Genomic DNA, 25,526 nt, shown 5'->3' on the forward strand with positions numbered 1-25,526 from the left:
ATTTTATGATCGCTTCCTAGAGAGACCGAATTTATTACTGTTACATCTTCTACGATATCTTTCTTGTTACACATGATGTAATCAATTTCGTTCCGTGTTTTTCCGTTTGGTGATAACCACGTCCACTTCCTTTGCGGTTTTTTCTTATAAAATGTGTTCATTGCAAAATATTTGTTGCTATGTAGGAAGTTCAGAAGGGTTTCTCCTCTATCATTTCTAACACCATAGCCGAATTCACCAATATAGCTTTCAGTTTCTTCTAGTCGTTGTCCGATCTTTGCGTTGAAATCTCCTATTATTAGTGTATAGGTGCTGTGATAGCACGTGTTGGTTTCTATTATTTCTCGTAGAACTCATCTATCTCTTCATCGGGATGTGTTGAAGTTGGGGCGTACACTTGAATAATTTTTAGGGTGATTTCCTCGTGTATATTCATCATAATTATTGCAATTTTTTCCGAGATTCCCACATATTGTTCTATTCTACTAGCATATTTCTTAGAAACCAGAAATCCTACGCCGTTTAGACTTTGCTCATCGTGCCCTTTGTAATACAAGATGTTACCTGATTGCAATGTTATGCGCTCTTCGCCTTTCCTTTTTACCTCTGCGAGACCAATTATGTCCCAGTTCAGGTCCTTTATTTCTTCTTCTAGCTCATAGATTTTCTCATCTTTGTTTAATGACCTTAAGTTGAGTGTTGCTATATTCAAATTTGTAGTTTTTAGCGATTTCTTGCTTCCCCCAGATTCCGTGAAGCTGTCCTTTTTTATAAAGGAGTGGGACTTGCCAACACTGTATGACTTACCCACCTGGAGACCTACTCCTATCGTTTTAGAATTCGCCATAGTTTTGGGGAGGTTATTAGCCTTAAAACACCGCGCTGGCCAGACGTGTTGGTGAGTGTTTAATCACCCGTCCATTCTGGATCAGACGCTGTTCGTAGCCGCCCACTCTGGATCAGACGCTACAATTTGTAATCCTATACTATCCCTAAAATCAAGGGTTGTCAGCTCCGCCATCTTCGCCGTACAGAAAGTATTCTTCTTTGCCTTGGATGCCTTTCTGGACTTCATCCGTGACCCTGGACGGGTAGGTTCTTGTTGGTAGTTATTACAAAATGATGGTGCACAAAAGTTCTGTTATTATACTTAAAGCAAATTAGAGTTTTACCACAAGCCACAAAATATATGGTAATTTTTCTTTGAGGCTTTGTTCTACAGTCTCTCGCGGTTTCAAGTAGGTGCAAGAGGCTTGCTCTTTGTTCTGATTGCTTCTGTACTGATATTCCTATTCTCATTGTAGTTTAAATAATTAGAAAATGATCACTATCGCTGGCTCCTCGTATACTTTGCGAACTAATAATACTACTAGGGTATAGTGAATCTATGAGAAGATGTGTCTACTTGGTTATTTTTCCTTTTTGTTTACAAAAAAAATATATAGAATATAATTCTCTCCATTTTTGTTTATGTATATTCATGTCGTCTCTATCTATCTAACTAATTAACAATCTTCGGTCCATTTTTGGACATAGGCCTCCGTAATTCTTTTCCATTATTCTCTGTCTGTCGCTACAGTATTCCACCTAGATCCCACGTGCTTCTTGATATCATCTGCCCATCTTATTTGGAGCCTTCCTCTGCTTCGTTTATATTCCCACGGTCTCCAATTTATAAGAATATTGTTCCATCGCTCTTATTTTTGTCTTAAATAGTGTCCGGCAAATTTCCATTTCAGTTTTGCAATTTCTTGTCTAACATCCCTAAATTTTGTTTTCTCTCTTATCCACTCGTTTATATTTTTATCCATTAGTCTTATGTGCCACATTTGTCTTTCCATTGCTTTTTACGTTTTTATGATTTTGTCCATGTTTGATTTTGTAAACGTCTACGTTTGAGAGCAATAAATGAGAACAGGGGGTACGCGCTGATAGTATACATTGGTCTTAAGATGTTGTGGATATCTTTTTTTAAGGATGTAGATTTTTTGCCAAATGCCATCCATGCCAGTCTAACTCATCTTTTGATCTCTGCTGTTTGGTTTTCATTGTTAAAGTTTTATAATTTAGGTCAAATTATTCATGTCAAACGATAGAATTCAATAATATAATAATAGTGTCCCGTTTTATACCGCTAACGAGGCTTTGGGATTATAGCAGGGTAGTCTGCTATATCTAGGGCATACGGTATACAAGGAAGGTAACGGAGCCAGTGCTACGCTTCAACCGCCTATTATTACCTCTGGTTTTACTCAAGTTACTCATTTTATTTAGACTGAATCGATCTGGGGCCTACAGACATTTTAAAAATGTCTAGTTGTTCTTGCTGGCGGTGGGATTTGAAATCCGGCCTACCAGCACGCGAGTCAAGCATACTACCGCCTGAGCTACGTTGGCCCCTTAGAATTCAATAGAATTTAATAATAATTATACTTATTCACTATTTTCCCCTTTTCACTAATTTGAAAAAAAAATTGTAGAAACTCGCGTTTGCAACAATCTCAGGTTTTGACATTTTTTTCGAAAAGTAGAAAATGGCGGAGATTTTGAGTGAAAACAGTGCTCTTTAAATTCGAGAAGGCTAACGCAGCAGTGGAATTCAGTCGCGATCTTAAATTTAATCTGCTCTTCACCCCTTTAAACGTTAGAATAATTATATAATTTTGGGGCACCCCGAAGCCAATGTAAGGTTAACATTTTTTTTTTCGTCTAACGCTACTGGACTATTTTAAATTTATAGTTTTAACGTGGTATAAATATTCCTCTACAAAAGGTAATAGCTCTCTTAGATTATGATAATCCGTTTCTAGTTGGAAGTTATTACAAAATGGTGATGCAGAAAAGTTATATTATTATACTTAAAGCAAAGCAGAGCTTTGCCACAAGCCATAAAATATATGATAATTCTTGTACTTTTTAAATTTGAATTTCATGTAACCTTATAAATACTATTTCTTTTAAATTGTTCAAATCCATTTGTTGTATCGTGTAGGCTCTGTTTTCTTACTATCTCTATTCATTCTTTTTTTCTTGGCTTGGTTTATCATTGCAATCTGAATCACTATAGTCATAGGTCATAGGTTCGTTCCTGTGTATCGCTTGCTGCTGATCACGCCAGCGTATAAGGTTCGTTAGTCGCTTGTGTTTCTTTAGACTGCCATAGACGTAGGACCTTAAATGTTGTTTATATCACAAAAAATCAAAGAAATCAAAATTTGTATAAAAAATTATTTTCTTCATTTTTGTTTATGTCGTTAATAATAAATAAGAGAATTTAATAATAGTTATTTACTTTTTTCTCCTCAACTCGGAAAATATCAACCGCACGAAAAAATTTGTAAAAAAGTAACTGTAGAAACTCGCATTTGCAACAATGTAAGTTCTCCTCATGTTTGTAGAAAAGTTAAAAATGGTAGAGATATTGAGCAAAAATAGTTCTCCTTTAATTTAGAGATTTTTTAGCGATTTTAAGTTTAAACTACTATTCATCCCTTTAAAGTTAAGATAATTATATAATTTGGGGTAGCTCGAAGCCAATGTAATTTTTTTTTTTTTTCGTTTAACTCGACTGGACTATTACACATTTATCGTTTTAACGGGGCATAAAATAAATATTTCCCTACAAAAGTTAATAGCTCTATTGGATTATGAAAATCCTTTTATAGTTGGGAGTTATTACAAAATCATGGTGCACAAAAGTTGTGTTATTATACTTAAAGCAAAGTAGAGCTTTTGCACAAACCATAAAATATGTGGCAATTCGGTGTAGCGGGCAGCTTGCCCGCTACACAAAAAGGGTGATCAATTGGAATATAGAAACTATAGGAGAATAACCCTCCTTAATACAGCTTACAAAATATTTTCTAGTAGGTATCTTATATGGTCGCCTAAGTGCACGTGCACATTCAGAGGAGCTTCTTGGAGAATATCAAAGTATTTGGCCTGGTCGATCAAAAACAGACCAGATCTTTGTGCTAAGGCAAATACTGGAAAAAGCAATAAATTCAATATCGACACATACCATCTTTTCGTAGATTATAAATCGGCCTATGATAGTGTCTTAAGAAATAAATTGTATGAAGCCATGGATGAATTCCACATCCCTGATAAACTGATAAGATTGTGTAACAACTAGCTGATGATTTTCTGTTGGAGTGAATGAAAAGGGAGTGGTAAACTCCAACAGAAGTAGTAAAAAGAAGAAGATCTACTTAATGTAGCCAAAGGACAAAAATGTGTGGCTTCTCCGTTGAAGAAGCTGGAGTAACTAAAATACAACTTTGTAGTAGTATTTGTATGGAAGGATGCCAAGACAAAGAATATCGAATTGATACAGGACTAGAGATGAGAAATCATTAATAGATAGATATAACTTGAATGGCTAGCTAAATATGTATGAGAAGGGCCACTTGACACTCAAGGAAGGATTCGGCCAATTTGCACGGCTATTTTTGGCCAGACAATAGATTAAAGGAAGTGACAATGATGGCTCGAAAAGAAGATATGAAGATAATGTTCAGAAAATAGATAGAGTAAATATAATAATATACTGAAAATAGAATGAATTTTTGGGCGCCAGAAGAAGGATAACTAGGTTAACGCTCTTCCAGGTATTCTACGCTGCTATAGAGTATGTTAAATTTGTAGTACAAGTATGTGAAAAGTTATTAAAGATTATTAAATTATAAAATATACTACTAAAAATAAAGGAGTAATAAGAAAAAAAAAATCACAATAAATGTATATTTATTGAATGTAACTACTAGATCTTTTTAACAATCTCTGAGTTAGGACAAGTAACTAGTGTGTAACTCTAACATGACAGGAAAAAGTGATACTAGTGAAAGTCAATTACAAAATCATCATACAACTATGATCTAAGAATACTCTTTATAAGGTTAGAAAAACTGACTACGGGTACCTCTAATACAGGAAGTACAACTTACAACTAGGTTAGTAGAACCCTCACCAAATAATAATTGTACGTTTATAATACGTACACCTTAATTAAATACTACCTGATACTATATATAACATATAAATACCTCACTGTGAGTGGGACAGGCACAAGCCTTATTGAATAAATAAACCTACGAGTGGATACACAGATCCTTTTCCTAACTCGTGGTTTATAATAGTAATAATAACAAGTGAAACCAAAAACTAATCTGAGGGATTAGAATCCAGAAGTTCATATGAATTTAATAAATTAAAGTTAAAGTTAAATAAAGTTAATAAGTTAAAGTTAAGTAAAGTTAATAAGTTCAAGTTAAATAAAGTTAATAATTACAATTTTGACTAATATGTGAAGTTAATTTTTAAAAATTTAATTAAACATATACTAAAATAATGGAATGAGTTTAAATAATTATACAAAAGTGGAACACAGCCTAAAAATAATCAAGATAAGAGTACCGACTACTATTATCAGGGAAAATATCTGAGCTCAGAAATTTATACCTTTATAGATTGCAGAGTGTTGGGGAACGCTATCAATTAAATATTATGTTGTAAAGAAAAAAAAACCTATAAAAAATATAAAGCAGGAAAAATGTGTGTGCAATTGAACTATAAAAAAAAATGTACTAAATATCACAAAACCAGTCTGTCTTTAATAAGAGCACAGTAAATGTTCCCAAACAAACCACTCTTTCCTAATCTTGAAGTTGATGTAATGAGCACCCAAGGGTGCTAACTCTCGCTAGCAGCTGTCCTGCTGGAGGTACAGGAGAGGAAGACTGGTAGAAAGCAGCTGAAGGTACTCAAAACTGTTGGAAAGCAGCTGGAGGTACTCAAAAAAAGAAAATGTGGAAATAATCCAGGCTGGTCGCCTATTGATTGTTTCTCTCTGTGTGGTCTGGCCTTGGTGTTGTTGTAGGGTGGCTTTAAGATTTCATGGTAGGTGCTAAAAAAAACACAGTGTGGTGTTACTACCAATCTACCAATGTCAAAAAAAAGAAGCAAGAGATACGAGGAGGTGTTTTTATTCCTATGGGAATAAGAAGAAATAGGTCATTAAGTCCAAAAACTTGAATGACTAGACAGCTTGACCTTTTATCAGGTTGCTATCAGATGACCTTGGTCAAATAACACAAGTAATTTCCAATTGAAATACAAAATATAATTACTGTGAAAGAATATTTTATTATAATATATACACCGGTATATAGATATATTATACAAGGATAAAATATAGTAAGACTAAGCGATGGATACTTATTTGATCATCGTTCAAAAGATAGGAGTTCTGTAGACTTGAAAGGAATATAAAAAATGGAGTTTAAATTAGCTCTATTTTCCAACTGGAAGCACAAATTAACAACGAATATTGAATTATCTCTAGATGAGTTTGATCCATGAAAATAAAACATAAAAACCATGAAAATAGACTATGTGAAACTTAGTTAGCAAATGTCAAGGACTTCCAAAATGGCTGAATAAAATACTTAATAAAATGTGTATTTACCGGGGTAGAACTCATTGGATATAGTATGCTCTAAAATTCTTCAAATCCACTGCTGCTGGATAACTTCACTATACTTTTATTGTAATATTTAATCAATTTGGAACTGAGAATTAGAGGTGAATAATTGAGTCTAATGACCCCGCACACTACGATTCAGACCGAACACTCGAGAAACAATGGCAATCCAAGGCTCACGTTCACAGCTGAATCCTTCGTACCCCTCTACTAAGCATTGGCTGTCAAAGTGGGGAAACCAATGTTGCCACGTTTTAAATGTGACGTCATCAAGCATTTAAAAATTCTGAGATGGGTTTAAGTTCTATTTGAATAAACATTGAAAGAAAATAATTCTGAAAATAATTAAATAATATTTTGGATAGTTAAATAATATCTTCCCATCAATAATCGATTCTATAAGGGGCGGAACGTCACATTCCCTTTCAACCACCAGAAAAAAAATTTTATTTAAAAAATTTTTTTTTTTTTTTTTTTTTTTCAAAATATTAAACTAGAGTAGTAGTGCTTAGTGTATCATTCCCCGTTGATTCGCAAGATTACAAATAATCACCACTAATAATCAAGGGAAAGTAGGATGGTCACTGCAGCAAATACCGGAAATTGCAAAATATGACCCGAAGTCCTAGTAAAAGTGCTAAAGATGAGACATAATTTATAATGACAAATAAGTGTCGAATTGGCAGTAAATCCAAAGTTGAACTATCCATGGACATCAGATTTATAAGGAGTATATCCAAGGACGAACAACCAGGCAAAGGTGAGAGCCAATTCATACCATAACGCAAGTACATATACTAAAGTCACCAATGAAATCAATAACTATAATAAGTGAAGAATCAAACACTCAATCCTAAATTGAACTAGCAATGGACACCAGATTCGTAATAGTATATCCAGAGAAGAACAACTAGGAATATTTATAGAATAATTTTCACCAATACCAACTAATATAAATAGTGAACATACCAAAGGAATGCAAACACATTAACCAAAATAAATGTGGAATCAGACACTCAATCCAAAGTCAGACTATCAATGGACAACAGATTCACAAAAGCATATCCAATGAAGAACGACCAGGAAGATTTATGGACCAATTCACATCCATACTAAATCATATAAATAAATTAGGTCTACGTACACCCACATCCGGTAATACGAACCTATACAACCAAATAAACAAAATAAGTGAAGAATCGGACACTTAATCCAAAATCGGACTAGCAATGGACACCAGATTTATAGGAGCATATCCAAAGAAGAACGATCAGGAAGATTTATGGACCAATTCTCACTAATACTAAATAACTAACTAAATTAGCTCTAGATCTACCCTCATCCGGTAATATGAGCCTATCGAAACTAAATAGTAAAAATAAAGGATGAACTTATAAGTTCTATGACTCCATGGTAAATACAAAATATGACGGGAACGAGCTCCCAATCTTTTATAAGACTGTATATTCATGTGAACATACATAGGATTATCCAGGAGATATTCCTGAATCTAAGCAACAATTAATGCCTAAGGAAAGAAGAGGGAATCTACTAAAAAGAAAATCAATAATTTGTCCCAGTGGGTTCATCACTAACATTACGGCTCTACGTCTATGGAAAGTCAAGCATCAATATACTATGAACTAAGAGACATAAAATAAGCAAACTAGACTTCCCTATTATCGTGTGAAAATGTGCCTGGAATATTTGGAACAATTGCACAAGAATGGTTAGGAAGTGTTGTACACCATTTCCCAACCAGAAATATTATCATGGATAAACATCTGCCTACTCTGACAAGAAAGACATGGATTACGAAATCGGATAGCAGTGATCAGTTGCTGAACTTCGAACCCACGTATTCACCAACTTTGAGCATTAACAGACTAGTTCATAAGAAGAAATATGAAGGACTCAAGAATTCATTTATAAATCAAAATTCCAAATTCATTCCAGAATCATCCTGTGGAGGAAGTAAGAATCCGAATTAATATAAAGTATTTAAGGTACCTGTGACAAATATCAATAAAGTAACCCAATAACAAATTAACAACCACAACTTCTTTCCAATATGGCAAATCCAATGACATGATATAAAAACAATAAGAAAAAAATAATAGGTATGTAATCAAATATCCAAGATATAACACATAATCTAAGATATGGTAGTGTAACATAGTTCCATCTATATTAAGCAAGAATACTTGTATGAGCCCACACATCCAAATATCTTAATATATAATAATCAACAGCCCTTTTATTCTGAGAGGTTGAGTACAAAACTAAGAGTACAAGTGGAGGTTATTAACTTGGTAATACTACTGGCTGGATTAGTATTTGAGAATATTTGTCGATAATGACTCAAATGCAATCTATAATACAAAAAAAAAATAATAATAAACTCATACAAGCGGTATTACACAAGAATTCGGTACCTAATAACTAATACGTGAGAAATCATCAAGCCATGCCGAAGGATAAAAATTGCTATGGTCAGGCATTATCTGGTGATTAACAATTTAAACTAAAATACTATACCATAATAAAACTAATTAAAGGCAAACACAGGAAGACATTAGCTTAAACAACCCTGTTAAGCTAATCTTCTTCCGATGAAGTTGAAGAATCCACATCGTCTATGGTGTTGTCAGGCAGTAAATCCTTTACATGAAATTGACCAATTCGCTTATTAGTCGAATTGTCCTTTAATTCATAAATCAAAGGAGATATTACCCTTGAGACAGTACATGGGACATATTTCTGGCAAAACTTTGCAGAAATGGCATCACCCTTATTGGATTTGACAAAATTGCGCTTTAAGACTCGATCACCAACAAAGAATCGCAGATCTCGTTTCCTCAAATTATAGTGCTGCTGGTTCCTTAGGTAAGAAGTTTTTAACTTCTTCCTAATGTCTGCGAAAATATGAGGTAACGTCTGGAGATCATCTAAGCGATGAAGTTTCTCAGATATTTGAGGAAGATTTTCGGAATTGTCTGAAATTACACCAAAATAATCACCTGATAAAGCCACATTCCTACCAAAATTCAAATATGCTGGAGAGCACTGGGTAACTTCATGGACAGAAGTCCTTATGGCTTGAGCTATGGAATGAATATATTGATCCCAAGCTCTGTGATCAGGGTAAGTATAGGACCTTAGAGCTGTGACAATACTGCGATTTACTCTCTCAGTATGATTTGCTTGTGGATGGTAGGCAGCATTATAAAAGGTCTTTTGAACCTTATATTTAGCTAGAAGATCTTTAAAGGCCTTCGATACAAACTGAGGACCGTTGTCACATGACACAATTTGAGGAACACCATACACCAAAAAGACTTGTTCCTCCAAATATTTTAAAATTGCTGGAGTTGTGGCCTGGCGAAGGGGACAAACTAAAGGAAATTTAGTGAAATAATCCACAACTACCAGGCAATAGGTATTACCCTTGTAACTCCGAGGATAAGGTCCAATGAGATCCATTGAGATCATCTGCCAAGGAAAATTTATGTTCCTGAAGGAACCCATAAGTCCAGCCTGTGGTAGGTTACTTGGTTTACAAGTAGCACAAACCATGCATTTAGAAATGTACCTTTTTATAGACTTCCGCATACCAGGCCAATAATATAATTCGGCAATACGGTGATAAGTCTTATAAAAACCAAAATGACCCGCCGTAACTTCATCATGAAACATATGCAGAATATTTTCCCTATTTGGCGTAGGTACAACTATTTTCCACTCCGACATATTGGATAAGGACTCTATCGGACTTAAGATGTGTTTGTACAGAATATTATTCTCTACCTTAAAATCAGGATATTTTTGTGGGTCTTGAGTGACCCTATCAATCATATTCTGATACCACATATCAGGACTTAAAGAGGACAGATCTAGGACATTAATATCATGGACACGTGAAAGAGCATCTGCGACCACTACCCCGTTTGCCTTTCTATGGACAATCTTATATGAATAGGCAGCCAGTTTGCATATCCATCGAGAAAGCCTCTGTGAAGGGTTTTTCATACTATGAAGCCATACTAAGGAACTATGATCAGTAATTATAGTGAAATTACGACCTTCCAGATAATAACGAAAAGCTTCTAACCCATGGATGATAGCTAAGAGTTCTTTCTCCGTAGTTGAATAGTTTTTCTGGGCCTTGTTCAACTTCTTACTAGTGTACGCTATGGGGTGTTCGGAGCCATCTTTCAACTGAAATAATACGCCTCCAGAAGCTGTATTAGAGCAATCTGTCATTAGATAAAAATGCTCATCAAAATTAGGTGACATCATAACCGGAGCGCTCGTTAAAGCATCTTTAACGCGCCTAAAAGCTTCGTCAGCCTCAGGAGTCCAAGTAATGGTCTGTCCCTTTTTCCTGTTCTTCAAAAGATCAGTAAGAGGTGACAACAAAGTAGAGTAGGACGGTACAAATCGCCGATAATAGCCACACATTCCCAATATCCTACGGACTTGGGTGGTGGTCTTTGGTATAGGAAAATTTTTGATAGCAACTATTTTCTCAGGATCAGTCCTCAGCCCCTGGTTATCCACAACATAACCCAAGAACTTAAGACTAGGGCGACAAAACTGACATTTATCCAGATTGACCGTTAGATTAGCTTCCTTAAGACGTAAAAATAACTTATCTAAAATTTCCATATGAAGGGAAAAATCAGGAGTGACAACCAAAATATCGTCTAAATAATAGAAAACATAGGGCTCTAACGGTGGACCAATGACTAAATCCATCAGACGACACATTGTCTGAGGAGCAGAAACAAGACCGAAAGGCATGGTGACAAACTGGAATAATCCTTTACCACTGACAGCAAAAGCAGTATACTTCTTGCTCTCTTCACTCAGTGGGATCTGTAGGAAGGCCTTAGACAAATCAATAGAAGAGATGTATTTGGCATTCTGAAGTTTGCTCAAAATCACATCTATTCTGGGGATAGGATAAGCATCCCTGTTAGTTGTGATACTGTTTAGTTTTCGACCGTCAAAGCAGATCCTGAAGGATCCATCCTTCTTCTTCGTTAACCAGAGCGGAGAACAGTAGGACGATGTTGAAGGTTCTATGATATTTAAAGCAAGCATCGAATCTACTTCCTTTTCTAAGTCTGCCTGCCAGGCTTGAGGTATGGGGTACTGATATAATCTGAAAGGAGTGGGATTTCCCACTTCGATAGTGTGAGAGATTAACGACGTACGACCTAGTTTGTCTTTTGAAGAAAGAGTAGTAAATTTAGAGATCATACTCTCTAATTGCCTTTGTTCAGAGCTTGATAAACTAGCAAAATCGTGAATAGCACTAAGGGTAGATAAATTAAATTCAGATATGGAAAAAGAAAAATCAGAACAACTTAAGGTACTATTGAAAGCATTGAAAAAGTCCATACCTAAAATTATAGAATTCTGCACGGAAGGAATAACATAAAATGTAATTTCCCTACATAAATCTGCCACTGTGATTTTAATTTGGAGTTTGCCCGTAATGGACTGAACTGTACCATCTGCAGTAGATACTTGCAAAGATGAAATGGGCATAATGGGAATACTAGAATTTTTCAATAAATTTAACGAATGTGCCCCTATCAATGAAATATTAGAGCCACTATCTAACAAAGCTAAACACGATTGTCCTAAAATTTGAATAGGAAGATATGGCCTATTATCATTTTGTTTCCTAACTAATAACGAATTAATATCTAGATCTAAAGTATTTGGTTGTCTACAACCGTTATATGGAACTAACCCAGACGTATCATCATCATTAACAAAACTAGAATCTAATATAGATAATGGAACCACATTACTATCACAATTATTATTGTTACGTTGAACACTACCAATCAAAGAAGCGTTTGTAAATGACCATCTGTGATCATTTGAATCAAGCGAATCTAACGTATTATCTATAGAAATAAATTTCTGGTTTAATTTTGTTTTGTGGTGTGTGCTGCTTTCTTGAACGACACCCCTTTCCCTTTTCGTGAAGATGGGTTTGGGTTGCTGGATGTGCTTGGTCCAGCAGTTTCGTTTGACGATGGGGTTTGATTCCCTGATTGGATGTTGGACGGAGAAACGTTCAGGGGACGGACCTCCGACGTGTCGTTTCCCGAACACTTAGAACAGTTTCTTTTAAGGGTGTTCTCTCGGCCACAACCATGGCAGAAAATACGATTTTGAGGAATCCCACAATTGTAAAATGGGTGACCAGGCTGATCACAATTCCAGCAGACAAGAGAACTAACAACCGAAACATTATGTTCATGACCCTTATTTAGCCAAGAACGTTGCCTAAAGGAAGTTGGCTGAGAAGAAGAGTTAGAAGAGGATCGAGATGTGGATGGAGGTTGAGAAGACCAGGATAACGTTTCCTCCAAACGTTTGCATTTTATAGTAAGGTCATCAATGTTCTGAATGTCCATAAGAGCTAATTGTTGATGATAAAAGGGCAATAGACATTTAAGGATGATTTTAATTTTAGCTAAATCTGACAAAGGAGTGTCTAAACGACTACACATACCTAATATAGTATTAATAAACATAGTAACAGATTCCCCAGGTTTCTGCTTATGATTCTTAATTTGATCTAATAAATCATCCTGGAATGAATACGGAAGAAAATCCGACTTCAACTTTTTAATCAGATCAGACCAACAAGAAAAATTACCCCTGTTATTCATAAACCATGTAAAAGCGGTCCCGGTGAACAACTCAGCAGAAGCAGCAAACAAATCCTCTTCAGAAACACCTCTAGATATTCGAAGACATTCAACCCTTTCTAAAAATGACATCACATCAGTGTGCTGTTTTTCACCTGAAAATGAAATACCCCATTTGTGTACTTGAACAGGTTTGGAGTACGTAAAGCTAGGTACATTGACTGAAGCATTAGGAGTAGAGGTAGCAATGGGGTTAACTCTAGAATCAAGTTCACCCTCTAGTGTTAATATTTTAAGAGAAACAGACCTCTTGAACGGTTCCTGTTCTTCAGAAGGACAGTGTAGCAAGTGTACACGGGCAGAAATATGGCCTAGACGAGATGTTAATCGCGCATACTCTGTATCCTTTACAGTTCCCCTAAACTTTTCGATTTTTTTAGACAAGCTGTCCAATGTTTCAGTGATTCCTTTTTGTTGTTCCTCAAAAGGAAGGGATACAGCTGAAATTTGGAGAAAACTTCTATTGCCAGCTTCTTGTTTCAAAGCACCTCTCAAAAGATTGCGTTTTTTATCGACAGTTGTCGACTCCTCTGGCATTATGTCCCGAATCTTTAATTCATAATCCAATTCATCCACCAGAAGATGTTCAGCTTTAAAAGCACACATGATGAGAGCAAAGTTATTGACAAATAGTCCAAAGAACAGAAATATGAAAAATATGAAAATATGAAAGTTTGCACGCAAAATATATATAATATAAACCGAGAAAATATCAGCAACACACCAACAAAATCAAAATAGCCAGCAAAAAAAAATATATATATAATGCAGTATATAATCTAATAAATAAGATCAAATAAATATATAAGATCAAATAAATGGATAAATAATCCAATAAATATTGTATACTCAAGTAAACCTACTACCTAAATACTGGAAGTAAATTTTTTTATTTATATGTAACTTACCACCACTCTAGAAAAAATATATATCTATAATAATAATAATAATAATCAACACTTAGTTGTACCTCCAACTATACCACTATTGACTGAAGAAATAAAATTGTTATATGAATTATATTATTAATAGCAATATTAAATATAAGTTCCCAATAAAAATTCAAAATCTAACCCAGAATGTAAGCTGCACAAACATATACTATAATGAGGTCCCAAAATATAAACAAAAATCAAAACAGCGTTTAAGAATACCTGATATGTATCAGAAATTAAAAATAAAATAAATAAGTAACAATATGTGTATAGGATACCAAACGGAAATAACAAAGAGATTTCAGATAAGAGAGAAGAATTGACCTAAATGAATACTGTCTCAGACCAAAAATAAAGCCACCACGTTGGAAAGCCGATGTAACAACTAGCTGATGATTTTCTGTTGGAGTGAATGAAAAGGGAGTGGTAAACTCCAACAGAAGTAGTAAAAAGAAGAAGATCTACTTAATGTAGCCAAAGGACAAAAATGTGTGGCTTCTCCGTTGAAGAAGCTGGAGTAACTAAAATACAACTTTGTAGTAGTATTTGTATGGAAGGATGCCAAGACAAAGAATATCGAATTGATACAGGACTAGAGATGAGAAATCATTAATAGATAGATATAACTTGAATGGCTAGCTAAATATGTATGAGAAGGGCCACTTGACACTCAAGGAAGGATTCGGCCAATTTGCACGGCTATTTTTGGCCAGACAATAGATTAAAGGAAGTGACAATGATGGCTCGAAAAGAAGATATGAAGATAATGTTCAGAAAATAGATAGAGTAAATATAATAATATACTGAAAATAGAATGAATTTTTGGGCGCCAGAAGAAGGATAACTAGGTTAACGCTCTTCCAGGTATTCTACGCTGCTATAGAGTATGTTAAATTTGTAGTACAAGTATGTGAAAAGTTATTAAAGATTATTAAATTATAAAATATACTACTAAAAATAAAGGAGTAATAAGAAAAAAAAAATCACAATAAATGTATATTTATTGAATGTAACTACTAGATCTTTTTAACAATCTCTGAGTTAGGACAAGTAACTAGTGTGTAACTCTAACATGACAGGAAAAAGTGATACTAGTGAAAGTCAATTACAAAATCATCATACAACTATGATCTAAGAATACTCTTTATAAGGTTAGAAAAACTGACTACGGGTACCTCTAATACAGGAAGTACAACTTACAACTAGGTTAGTAGAACCCTCACCAAATAATAATTGTACGTTTATAATACGTACACCTTAATTAAATACTACCTGATACTATATATAACATATAAATACCTCACTGTGAGTGGGACAGGCACAAGCCTTATTGAATAAATAAACCTACGAGTGGATACACAGATCCTTTTCCTAACTCGTGGTTTATAATAGTAATAATAACAAGTGAAACCAAAAACTAATCTGAGGGATTAGAATCCAGAAGTTCATATGAATTTAATAAATTAAAGTTAAAGTTAAATAAAGTTAATAAGTTAAAGTTAAGTAAAGTTAATAAGTTCAAGTTAAATAAAGTTAATAATTACAATTTTGACTAATATGTGAAGTTAATTTTTAAAAATTTAATTAAACATATACTAAAATAATGGAATGAGTTTAAATAATTATACAAAAGTGGAACACAGCCTAAAAATAATCAAGATAAGAGTACCGACTACTATTATCAGGGAAAATATCTGAGCTCAGAAATTTATACCTTTATAGATTGCAGAGTGTTGGGGAACGCTATCAATTAAATATTATGTTGTAAAGAAAAAAAAACCTATAAAAAATATAAAGCAGGAAAAATGTGTGTGCAATTGAACTATAAAAAAAAATGTACTAAATATCACAAAACCAGTCTGTCTTTAATAAGAGCACAGTAAATGTTCCCAAACAAACCACTCTTTCCTAATCTTGAAGTTGATGTAATGAGCACCCAAGGGTGCTAACTCTCGCTAGCAGCTGTCCTGCTGGAGGTACAGGAGAGGAAGACTGGTAGAAAGCAGCTGAAGGTACTCAAAACTGTTGGAAAGCAGCTGGAGGTACTCAAAAAAAGAAAATGTGGAAATAATCCAGGCTGGTCGCCTATTGATTGTTTCTCTCTGTGTGGTCTGGCCTTGGTGTTGTTGTAGGGTGGCTTTAAGATTTCATGGTAGGTGCTAAAAAAAACACAGTGTGGTGTTACTACCAATCTACCAATGTCAAAAAAAAGAAGCAAGAGATACGAGGAGGTGTTTTTATTCCTATGGGAATAAGAAGAAATAGGTCATTAAGTCCAAAAACTTGAATGACTAGACAGCTTGACCTTTTATCAGGTTGCTATCAGATGACCTTGGTCAAATAACACAAGTAATTTCCAATTGAAATACAAAATATAATTACTGTGAAAGAATATTTTATTATAATATATACACCGGTATATAGATATATTATACAAGGATAAAATATAGTAAGACTAAGCGATGGATACTTATTTGATCATCGTTCAAAAGATAGGAGTTCTGTAGACTTGAAAGGAATATAAAAAATGGAGTTTAAATTAGCTCTATTTTCCAACTGGAAGCACAAATTAACAACGAATATTGAATTATCTCTAGATGAGTTTGATCCATGAAAATAAAACATAAAAACCATGAAAATAGACTATGTGAAACTTAGTTAGCAAATGTCAAGGACTTCCAAAATGGCTGAATAAAATACTTAATAAAATGTGTATTTACCGGGGTAGAACTCATTGGATATAGTATGCTCTAAAATTCTTCAAATCCACTGCTGCTGGATAACTTCACTATACTTTTATTGTAATATTTAATCAATTTGGAACTGAGAATTAGAGGTGAATAATTGAGTCTAATGACCCCGCACACTACGATTCAGACCGAACACTCGAGAAACAATGGCAATCCAAGGCTCACGTTCACAGCTGAATCCTTCGTACCCCTCTACTAAGCATTGGCTGTCAAAGTGGGGAAACCAATGTTGCCACGTTTTAAATGTGACGTCATCAAGCATTTAAAAATTCTGAGATGGGTTTAAGTTCTATTTGAATAAACATTGAAAGAAAATAATTCTGAAAATAATTAAATAATATTTTGGATAGTTAAATAATATCTTCCCATCAATAATCGATTCTATAAGGGGCGGAACGTCACAATTGGTTAAGGCTACAATGCGTAAAGTCGGTTGCAAAGTCGAAATACAGGGGGAACAATCACAGGCGTTTGAAACGAATGTTGGGCTGCGACAGGGAGATGCGCTGGCGTGTCTCCTCCTCAACATAGCTCTGGAAAAGGCGGTCAGAGATGCCCGAATAGACAACAGAGGAAATATTTTTAATAAATCATCCCAAATTTTGGCATATACCTATGACGTGGACCTGGTTGCCCGCACAACACGCAAACTAGAAGAAATGTATACCACCTTCTGAAATGCTTTGAAAAATATGGGCCTGAAAGTAAACGAGGAGAAAACTAAGATGATGAAATTGATAAAATAAAGATAATTGATAAAACATCAACACCCAACAATAGAGCCAGAAACATCGGTCACCAATTCTCTGTTGATAACTCTACCATTGAAGTGGTGAACAAAATCACATATTTAGACTCCCTGATCACCAAAGAGAACGTCACGACGGAAGAAATCAAGCGAAGGATAATCCTAGCGACCAAATGCTATTTTAGACTAAGTAGACATATGAGAAGCAGAAACTTAAGCCAAAAAACAAAAATAACCATATACAAAACCCTTATACAAACAGTGTGGACATATGGATCGGAGACATGGACCATCTCCAAGGCAGATAAAAACCTTCTGCTTATATTTGAACGAAGGATCCTGAGAGGCATATTCGGTGGCATCTGTGAAAATGGTATTTGAGGAGGAGGTACAATTACGAGGTATACAACAGATATAAACATATTGTTATGACAGTTCCGTAGATTGTTCCTACATAGAAAGAGTCCCTCGACGTGAAAGAAGAAGTAGTCACGTACGAGAATGTTCTGGATGTCATGGAATAACCCAGAAATGTCTGGTGACGTCTAGAACGTCAGAAAACTATATAAACATTGTGTTTGACATTTGATAGTTCAGTTGTAATCAACGAACTGTCAACACTGACAGTTGACAGTTCATTGGTTGTAATTCAGATTTAGTAGTCGACAGTTGTCAGTTTGTTAAAGTTTATATTGTATTTGAGTTTGAATAAAGTTACTTTCAAGAAGTTGTAACATTGGTGACAGCGGTGGGATAAGAAGACATTAAGTAATTTGTACATGGTCAATATAAGATCTACTAAATTCGAGAAAGAAATGGATACATCCGGACCACCAGAATGGTTTTTAAAAATGGAAGAGTTGAAAGAGAAACGTAGACAAGCAGAGAAAGAAAATGAAGAGAAACGTAGGCAAGAAGAGAAAGAAAATGAAGAGAAACGTAGGCAAGCAGAGAAAGAAAATGAAGAGAAACGTAGGCAAGAAGAGAAAGAAAATGAAGAGAAACGTAGGCAAGCAGAGAAAGAAAATGAAGAGAAACGTAGGCAAGAAGAGGAGGAGAGGCGTAGACAAGTAGAGGTAGAAATAATAAATAGTTTGTCACAAATTCAAGAAAATTTTACATTAGAGGTAAGTCAAATTAATAGTAGAATTGACACATTAGAAGAAAAACAAAACTATTTAGATAATAAACTAGAACAGCAACAAAATGATTTAAAGCAACAACAAGATAATTTAAAATCTAGTTTAGAAAGACAAATAGTTATGTTAGAACGAAAAATTGATACCCAAGCTTCTTTATCTCGTATTGTTTCAGTAACGAATGTCGAATCTGAAACAGCCCCTTCATCTTCACATCCCCTAAATCTTCTTGAATCAGGCACAATCAGAAAGAGCAAAATTTTGAAACCACCTACCTTCGATGGCCAAACAGCATGGGAAACGTATCGTTTCCAATTTGAAGCTGCAGCTAGAGCAAATGACTGGACTGAGAGAGAAATGGCAGCTTCCTTGGTGGTGTCGCTTTGAGGCCAGGCAGCAACCGTCCTTCAATTTCTTCCTCAGGATTCACCTAGTTATGACTCACTTGTTCAAGCTTTAGAAACAAGATATGGCCAACAACATCTGAAGCAGGTTTTTCAAAGTCAGCTGAAAGTTCGATATCAAAAACATAATGAGAGCCTGCAAGAATTTGAAGCCGATATTAAAAGATTATTACATTTGGCGTATCCTCAGGCACCAAGAGATTTTCTGGAACAAATCGGTATACAGGCTTTCATAGATGGACTGCATGATATCGAAATGCGATTACAACACCACAAAATGCTAGATAAAGCACTAATCTCAGCTCAGGAGTACGAAGCGGCGAAAAATATTTCTAGATCTCTTCCACAATTAAAAGAAATAAGATTTACAGAAAATAAGCAAGTCACTACCACAGATAATGAACAACTAGTTTTATCCCAGATATTAAGCTTACTACAAAATATCCAACAAAAACCTCGAAATGAAAACAGAAGATGTTTTAACTGCGGAAGAATGGGACATCTGAAATTCAATTGCAGAAGCCGATCCCAAGCACGAAAAGAAGAATACAAGAATGAGATCAGAAGGTCGCCTAGTTCGACATCCAGAAGCCTGTCGCAAAGTCTCACTAGAAATGATGGTAGATGGTCACTAAGAAACAGATTTCCTACAACTGACCATAGAAAGGAAGAAAATACACTGGAATTTGAAGTTAGCCATTTGAAGGAACAACTAGCGATTAGTAAAAATAAAACAGATAGATTAAGAGAACAGGTGACAATATTGCAAGAAGAGTGTAAGGTAATTCAAAATAATGCAAAAACTACACAGTCCAATCTAGAAAACGAATGTCAAAAACTGATGAAAGAGAAGAATGTGTTAAATAAACAATTGCAAGAATACCAAAATGCATTAAATGAATTACAAGTTCAAAGCCAACGTCAGCTTGCACAAAAAGAGAATGTAACCGAAGAAGTTAGTCTGCGGATGACCACAGTTGAACAGCAAGAAGATAATGACCAGATTTCTCTGGAAAACATTAAGAAGAGTCAAAAGAAAGATAACGAATTAAGAGTTATACGAGATTGGCTTAAAAATGGAGTAAGACCTCTTTGGCAGGAAATATCTAAATACAGTCGAACTATAAAGGCGTACTGGGCTCAATGGGAATCCTTGCATCTTTCGAATGGTTTGTTATATCGGAAGTGGGAAAGTTCCGATGGAGTACGTATAGTTCAACAGGTGGTACTGCCAAAATCACACATTAAAAGTGTGTTGGAAGATCTTCATAGCAGCCTGTCTGGAGGACATTTTGGAGTAAAAAGAACACTGGCCAGAGTTCGAGACAGATTTTATTGGATCAATTGTCGCCGAGATGTAGAAGAATGGTGTAAGAAATGCGATTTATGTAACGGAAGAAAAGGCCCTAGAACAAGAAGTCGTGGTAAAATGGCACAATATCTTTCCGGAGAGCCTTTTGAACGACTTGCAGTAGATATTCTCGGTCCACTCCCGCTGACAGAGAGAGGAAACAAGTACTTAATGGTTGCAATGGATTATTTTTCGAAATGGCCTGAAATTGCACCCCTTCCCAATCAAGAAGCGACTACAGTAGCAGAAGCATTTATAACACACGTCGTATCAAGACATGGAGTCCCTTTAGAGTTGCATTCTGATCAAGGTCGAAATTTTGAATCAGAATTATGGCAAGAATTAATGAAAATCTTGGGTATTAAGAAAACTCGAACTACGCCTCTCCATCCACAATCAGACGGAATGATCGAAAGACATAATAGAACTATTTGTCAATACCTCTCAATGTTTGTTGCTGATAATCAAAAAGATTGGGATACCCTAATACCTCTATTTCTGTTAGCCTACAGAAGTTCTGAACATGAAGCAACCAGTTATTCTCCATCAATGATGATCACCGGAAGAGAAATGAAGCTTCCTCAAGATCTTTTTTTCGGAAAATTGCCTACCTGTGAAGAAGAACCTTCATCCCTGACGTACCTAGAAAGCTTAAGAGAAAAACTGGAAAAAGTCCACGAATTTGCTCGTAAAAGTTTGAAGCTTCAAAGTGATAAAGCCAAGTCCAGGTTCGATGTGCAAGCTACTGGGACAATTTTCGAAAGGGGTGACCCAGTATGGCTATACAATCCCACACGCAAGAAAGGACTTTGTCCGAAACTTCAATGAAACTGGGAAGGCCCGTACACCGTCTTAAAGAAAATAAATGATCTAGTCTACCGCATCCAGTTTTCAGCGAGAAGTAAACCCAAGGTAGTTCACATTGAGAGATTAGCCCCATATCATGGAACTGATCCACCCTGTTGGCTTCAACCAGACCCTGATAGACCAGTTATTCGAGGCGAATAACTATAAAGGAGGGAGCAGTGTTATGACAGTTCCGTAGATTGTTCCTACATAGAAAGAGTCCCTCGACGTGAAAGAAGAAGTAGTCACGTACGAGAATGTTCCATAGAGGTATATATTAACATAGAGGGAGCCTACCTTCCGCGCTTCCTGACGACAAGATCTCATGGACTGGTTTGCGGCATCTCTTTCTAACACATTGTATCAAAAATCTCTGATGACATTCAGTATGAATATAGGCACGGAAGAGGAAGACAACTGTAGCAGCTTTACTATGCGTAAGAGTGAAACAGCACTAATCCAAATAAAAAAGATGGTGTCGTCACTTCGCTCTGAATGACACTCTCTCTATGCTAATATATAACTCTATGGAATGTTCTGGATGTCATGGAATAACCCAGAAATGTCTGGTGACGTCTAGAACGTCAGAAAACTATATAAACATTGTGTTTGACATTTGATAGTTCAGTTGTAATTCAGATTTAGTAGTCGACAGTTGTCAGTTTGTTAAAGTTTATATTGTATTTGAGTTTGAATAAAGTTACTTTCAAGAAGTTGTAACAATATATTTGGAGGTAAAGACGTAGTATCTGTTATAAGAATAGGAAGACTAAGATACGCAGGATATCTAGCAAGATCACAGCATAACAACCCTCCTAGAAGAATCCTTATGTCACAACCTGTGGGAAGTAGAAATAGGGGTAGGCCAAAACTTGGAAGGATGGTGTAGATGAGGATGGGAGAAAAATAGGCGCAGCAAACTGGCAACGGTTGGCAATGGCTAGAACTGACTGGCATAATAGACTTGGGAAGGTCGAGGCTCCTTCATAGGGCTGTAGCACCATTGATGATGATGATCAACCGCACGAAAAAATTTGTAAAAAAGAAACTGTAGAAACTCGCATTTGCAATAATGTAAGTTCGCCTCATGTTTGTAGAAAAGATGAAAATGGTAGAGATATTGAGCAAAAATAGTTCTCCTTTAATTTAGAGATTTTTTAGCGATTTTAAGTTTAAACTACTATTCATCCCTTTAAAGTTAGGATAATTATAAAATTTGGGGTAGCTCGAAGCCCATATAAGGTTAACATTTTTTTTCGTTTAACCCGACTGGACTATTACACATTTATCGTTTTAACGGGGCATAAAATAAATGTTTTCCTACAGAAGTTAATAGCTCTATTGGATAATGAAAATCCTTTTATAGTTGGGAGTTATTACAAAATGATGGTACACAAAAGTTATGTTATTATACTTAAAGCAAAGTAGAGCTTTTGCACAAACCATAAAATATGTGGCAATTCTTCTTTAAGGCTTTGTTCTACAGTCTTATGCGGTTTCAAGTAGCTGCGAGAGGCTGGCGGAAAAATAGCTTGTTAGAAATGAGCTGGAAAATTTATTTTTCGGTGTCCTTGTATAACAAAATTAAATTCTCTAAAAATAGATGCTACTCGTAGAAAATGATATTATGGTTTTAATAAATTGTAAAATAAAATATTATAAAGTTTAACGACAAGAAGCTCTTATGTTAGGGGAGCCCAAGCGGGGATTTTTGCAGTTACTCGAGCGCGTCAGATTATCACATGGGCAGAAACCTTGTATCATGTAAATGTACCTCTACCATATAGTGGCTCTTAATACAGGGGAGTTCGTTAAGGGGGGTCAGAAAATAAAAAAAAATTCTTAGAAAAACTCGAAATCGTCAGATTAAGATGAGGTAAGTTAAGTACATAAAAAGAGTATATATTCAAAAATCTGACGATTTGAGCGGGGCGTAAGGCGGCACACATAGTGGAAGCGGTTTCCGCTTACGGGGAAACTGCGCGAATCTGAGCGGTTGTCGCGCGCGGGAATGGTAACACAGCGAAGACGGGTAAAAGTGAGAGAAATCGTTTAAAGTCAGATGCGTCTATAACTTATAGTAACATTTTGTCTTCTGATGACGATATGATTGCTTTTGATTCTGTTTTGACTAAACTGAAAAGAAAAAAAGTTGGTATACGTTTTCTTAATCGCGAAAAAAATAATTTATGGAGAATATCATCGTCTATTTCAAAACTTAAAATAAGATAATGAAAGAAAGTGAAATATCGTTCTCCCTCCTGTCCCAAATAGGGGATCTTTAAAAAACGGCGGCAATTAATGACTCCTTATTCATTGTACAAACATTAAAACATTAAATCCGCGCAGAAAAAGCTAAATTCTCATTCGAGTAAAAGCGGTCAGGCGGGTTAAGCTTTGACTATGTTCGTGTACATTTAAACACGTGCATTCATTTTCAAAACGTTTAAAAGCGGGTCCACGCGGTTTGACCGTAAGCGGAAACCACTTCCACTATGTTCGCCGACTAAGGAAGTGGGTGATAAACAATGTTTCGCAAAAAAAAAGGCGAATATTTCGCGAAATGACCGTCAGATCGAAAAACTAAAAAGTACGTGTTCAATATTTTTCAAAAATCAATCGAATGATACCAAACACGATTCCCCGCGGTGAGGGGCGGTAGTTAAATTTAAGATCTTAAATACGAACCCCGTGATATTTCGCGGTATGAACATCAGATCGAAAAGCAAAAGACACGTATTCAATATTTTTGAAAAATTTATCGAGTGGCACCAAACACGAACCACCACGAAGGTGGGGTCGGGGTTAATTTAAAATCTTAAATAGTAGCCCCCAATTTTTATGGCAGAGTTGGATTTTTTACGTAAAATTAGCAACTATTTTTCGAGACATTTTTTCGAATTATGTATAGATGACGCTATAAACGGAAAAAGCGACTGTTGAAAATGGAAAAATAAATTAAAAATTGGAAAATCCCCCTCTTTATGGAAAACAACTTAACCCATAACGCTCGAGTAACTGAAAATTTAACATAATCTCCTCCCCTACTATAAAAGTCATAAAATATTCGGCAATAATATCACAAGAGAGTGAGAATAAATTGACAATAATGCGACAATTTTTCGAAAACTTTTTGTCTCGCAATATACATGAGAGCCCGCAGGGCTGGAGTGGCTATTTCCCAATGACAACAAGTTTGAGAAACAGTGGAGCATTATTTTCTTATTTATTCTTACTGTCGTGTGGTATTCGTAAGGTTATTTTTGAATACTTATATTTAAAATTCAAGTCTTTGTATAAAAACATTCAGTGACATTAACACCAATTAATGTGACACACATTTTTTAACTTGTCGAAGTGAATAGCACAGTTTAGCAACTATTTAGATGAACATATTAATAAAATACTAGTCAAAATTATTTATAAATACAGTTTTATTCATGAAATAATCTTACCGAAGTAAATGTGAGTGCTTAAATTTGCCGATTTGTGTTCTCCTTGTAAGAATTTAACATTAGATGCAGAACTAAAAGTTTATCATGGATATTTTCTTAAATGCTATTGTTGTCAAAACTAGGTAACTCGTTGCAATTAATCAGAAACAATCTACTTAAAAATAATTCCCACTGTAATTTTGTATACGCTGTGAGCTTGTACGTAGAGGAGATATTTATAAATTCGTGAGCGCCAGTAGTGACAAGTCTGTAAACGTTTACCGAAAATTTGACATAAATGTCAAAGTGATTAATTTTAAATTAAAATTAAAAACATTAATTATAAAAAATATTAGTTGATCAAAGCTGCCGTTTATATTTTTACCTTAAATATACTTACGTTTTAAATACTGAATTTGTGTTTTTTAATGTTCTGTAATATGTAATTATAAATTAATCTTGGTGCCATCTACATGATAATTGTGAAAGTATCCGAAGTAAGAAATTAATATTTCATCAATAGAATGTCAAAATGATTAGCAAAATCTTAAAAAAATCTATTACAATTTAATTACCTTTTAGCGTTGTAAATATTAAGCGATAACAATTAAATAATAAATGTAAAAATTACCGGTGAAAGTTGAATTAGTAACCGCTAGGAGCGACACCAGCGAAGCTCAGAGCGTATACGCTGTGAGCTT

The 25,526-nt window shown here is 35.1% G+C and overlaps 2 protein-coding genes across 11 annotated transcripts in view; one reads left to right on the forward strand and one right to left on the reverse strand.

Annotated features, from left to right (window-relative positions):
* LOC126881865 (potassium voltage-gated channel subfamily H member 6) overlaps nt 1-25,526 on the forward strand; it is a 1,259,880-nt gene that overhangs the window by 960,067 nt on the left and 274,287 nt on the right. The gene's annotated exons all lie outside the window — the stretch shown is intronic.
* On the reverse strand, nt 4,730-17,303 carry LOC126881867 (uncharacterized). 2 transcript variants are annotated; one of them, XR_007697041.1, is made up of 2 exons: nt 16,874-17,303; nt 4,730-5,905 (listed from the first exon to the last, which is right to left on the reverse strand). XR_007697041.1 is itself a non-coding variant. In XM_050646518.1 (2 exons), exon 2 carries the CDS (start codon nt 13,822-13,824, stop codon nt 12,427-12,429), a length of 1,398 nt encoding a protein of 465 aa, XP_050502475.1. In that variant the 5' UTR covers nt 13,825-16,312; nt 16,874-17,303; the 3' UTR covers nt 11,115-12,426. The 2 variants fall into 2 exon arrangements, 1 of the variants encoding a protein (XP_050502475.1); XM_050646518.1 differs by lacking the exon at nt 4,730-5,905 and adding an exon at nt 11,115-16,312.

The sequence above is a fragment of the Diabrotica virgifera genome, chromosome 3, assembly GCF_917563875.1.
Source record: "Diabrotica virgifera virgifera chromosome 3, PGI_DIABVI_V3a".
Taxonomy (NCBI): Eukaryota; Metazoa; Arthropoda; class Insecta; order Coleoptera; family Chrysomelidae; genus Diabrotica; species Diabrotica virgifera.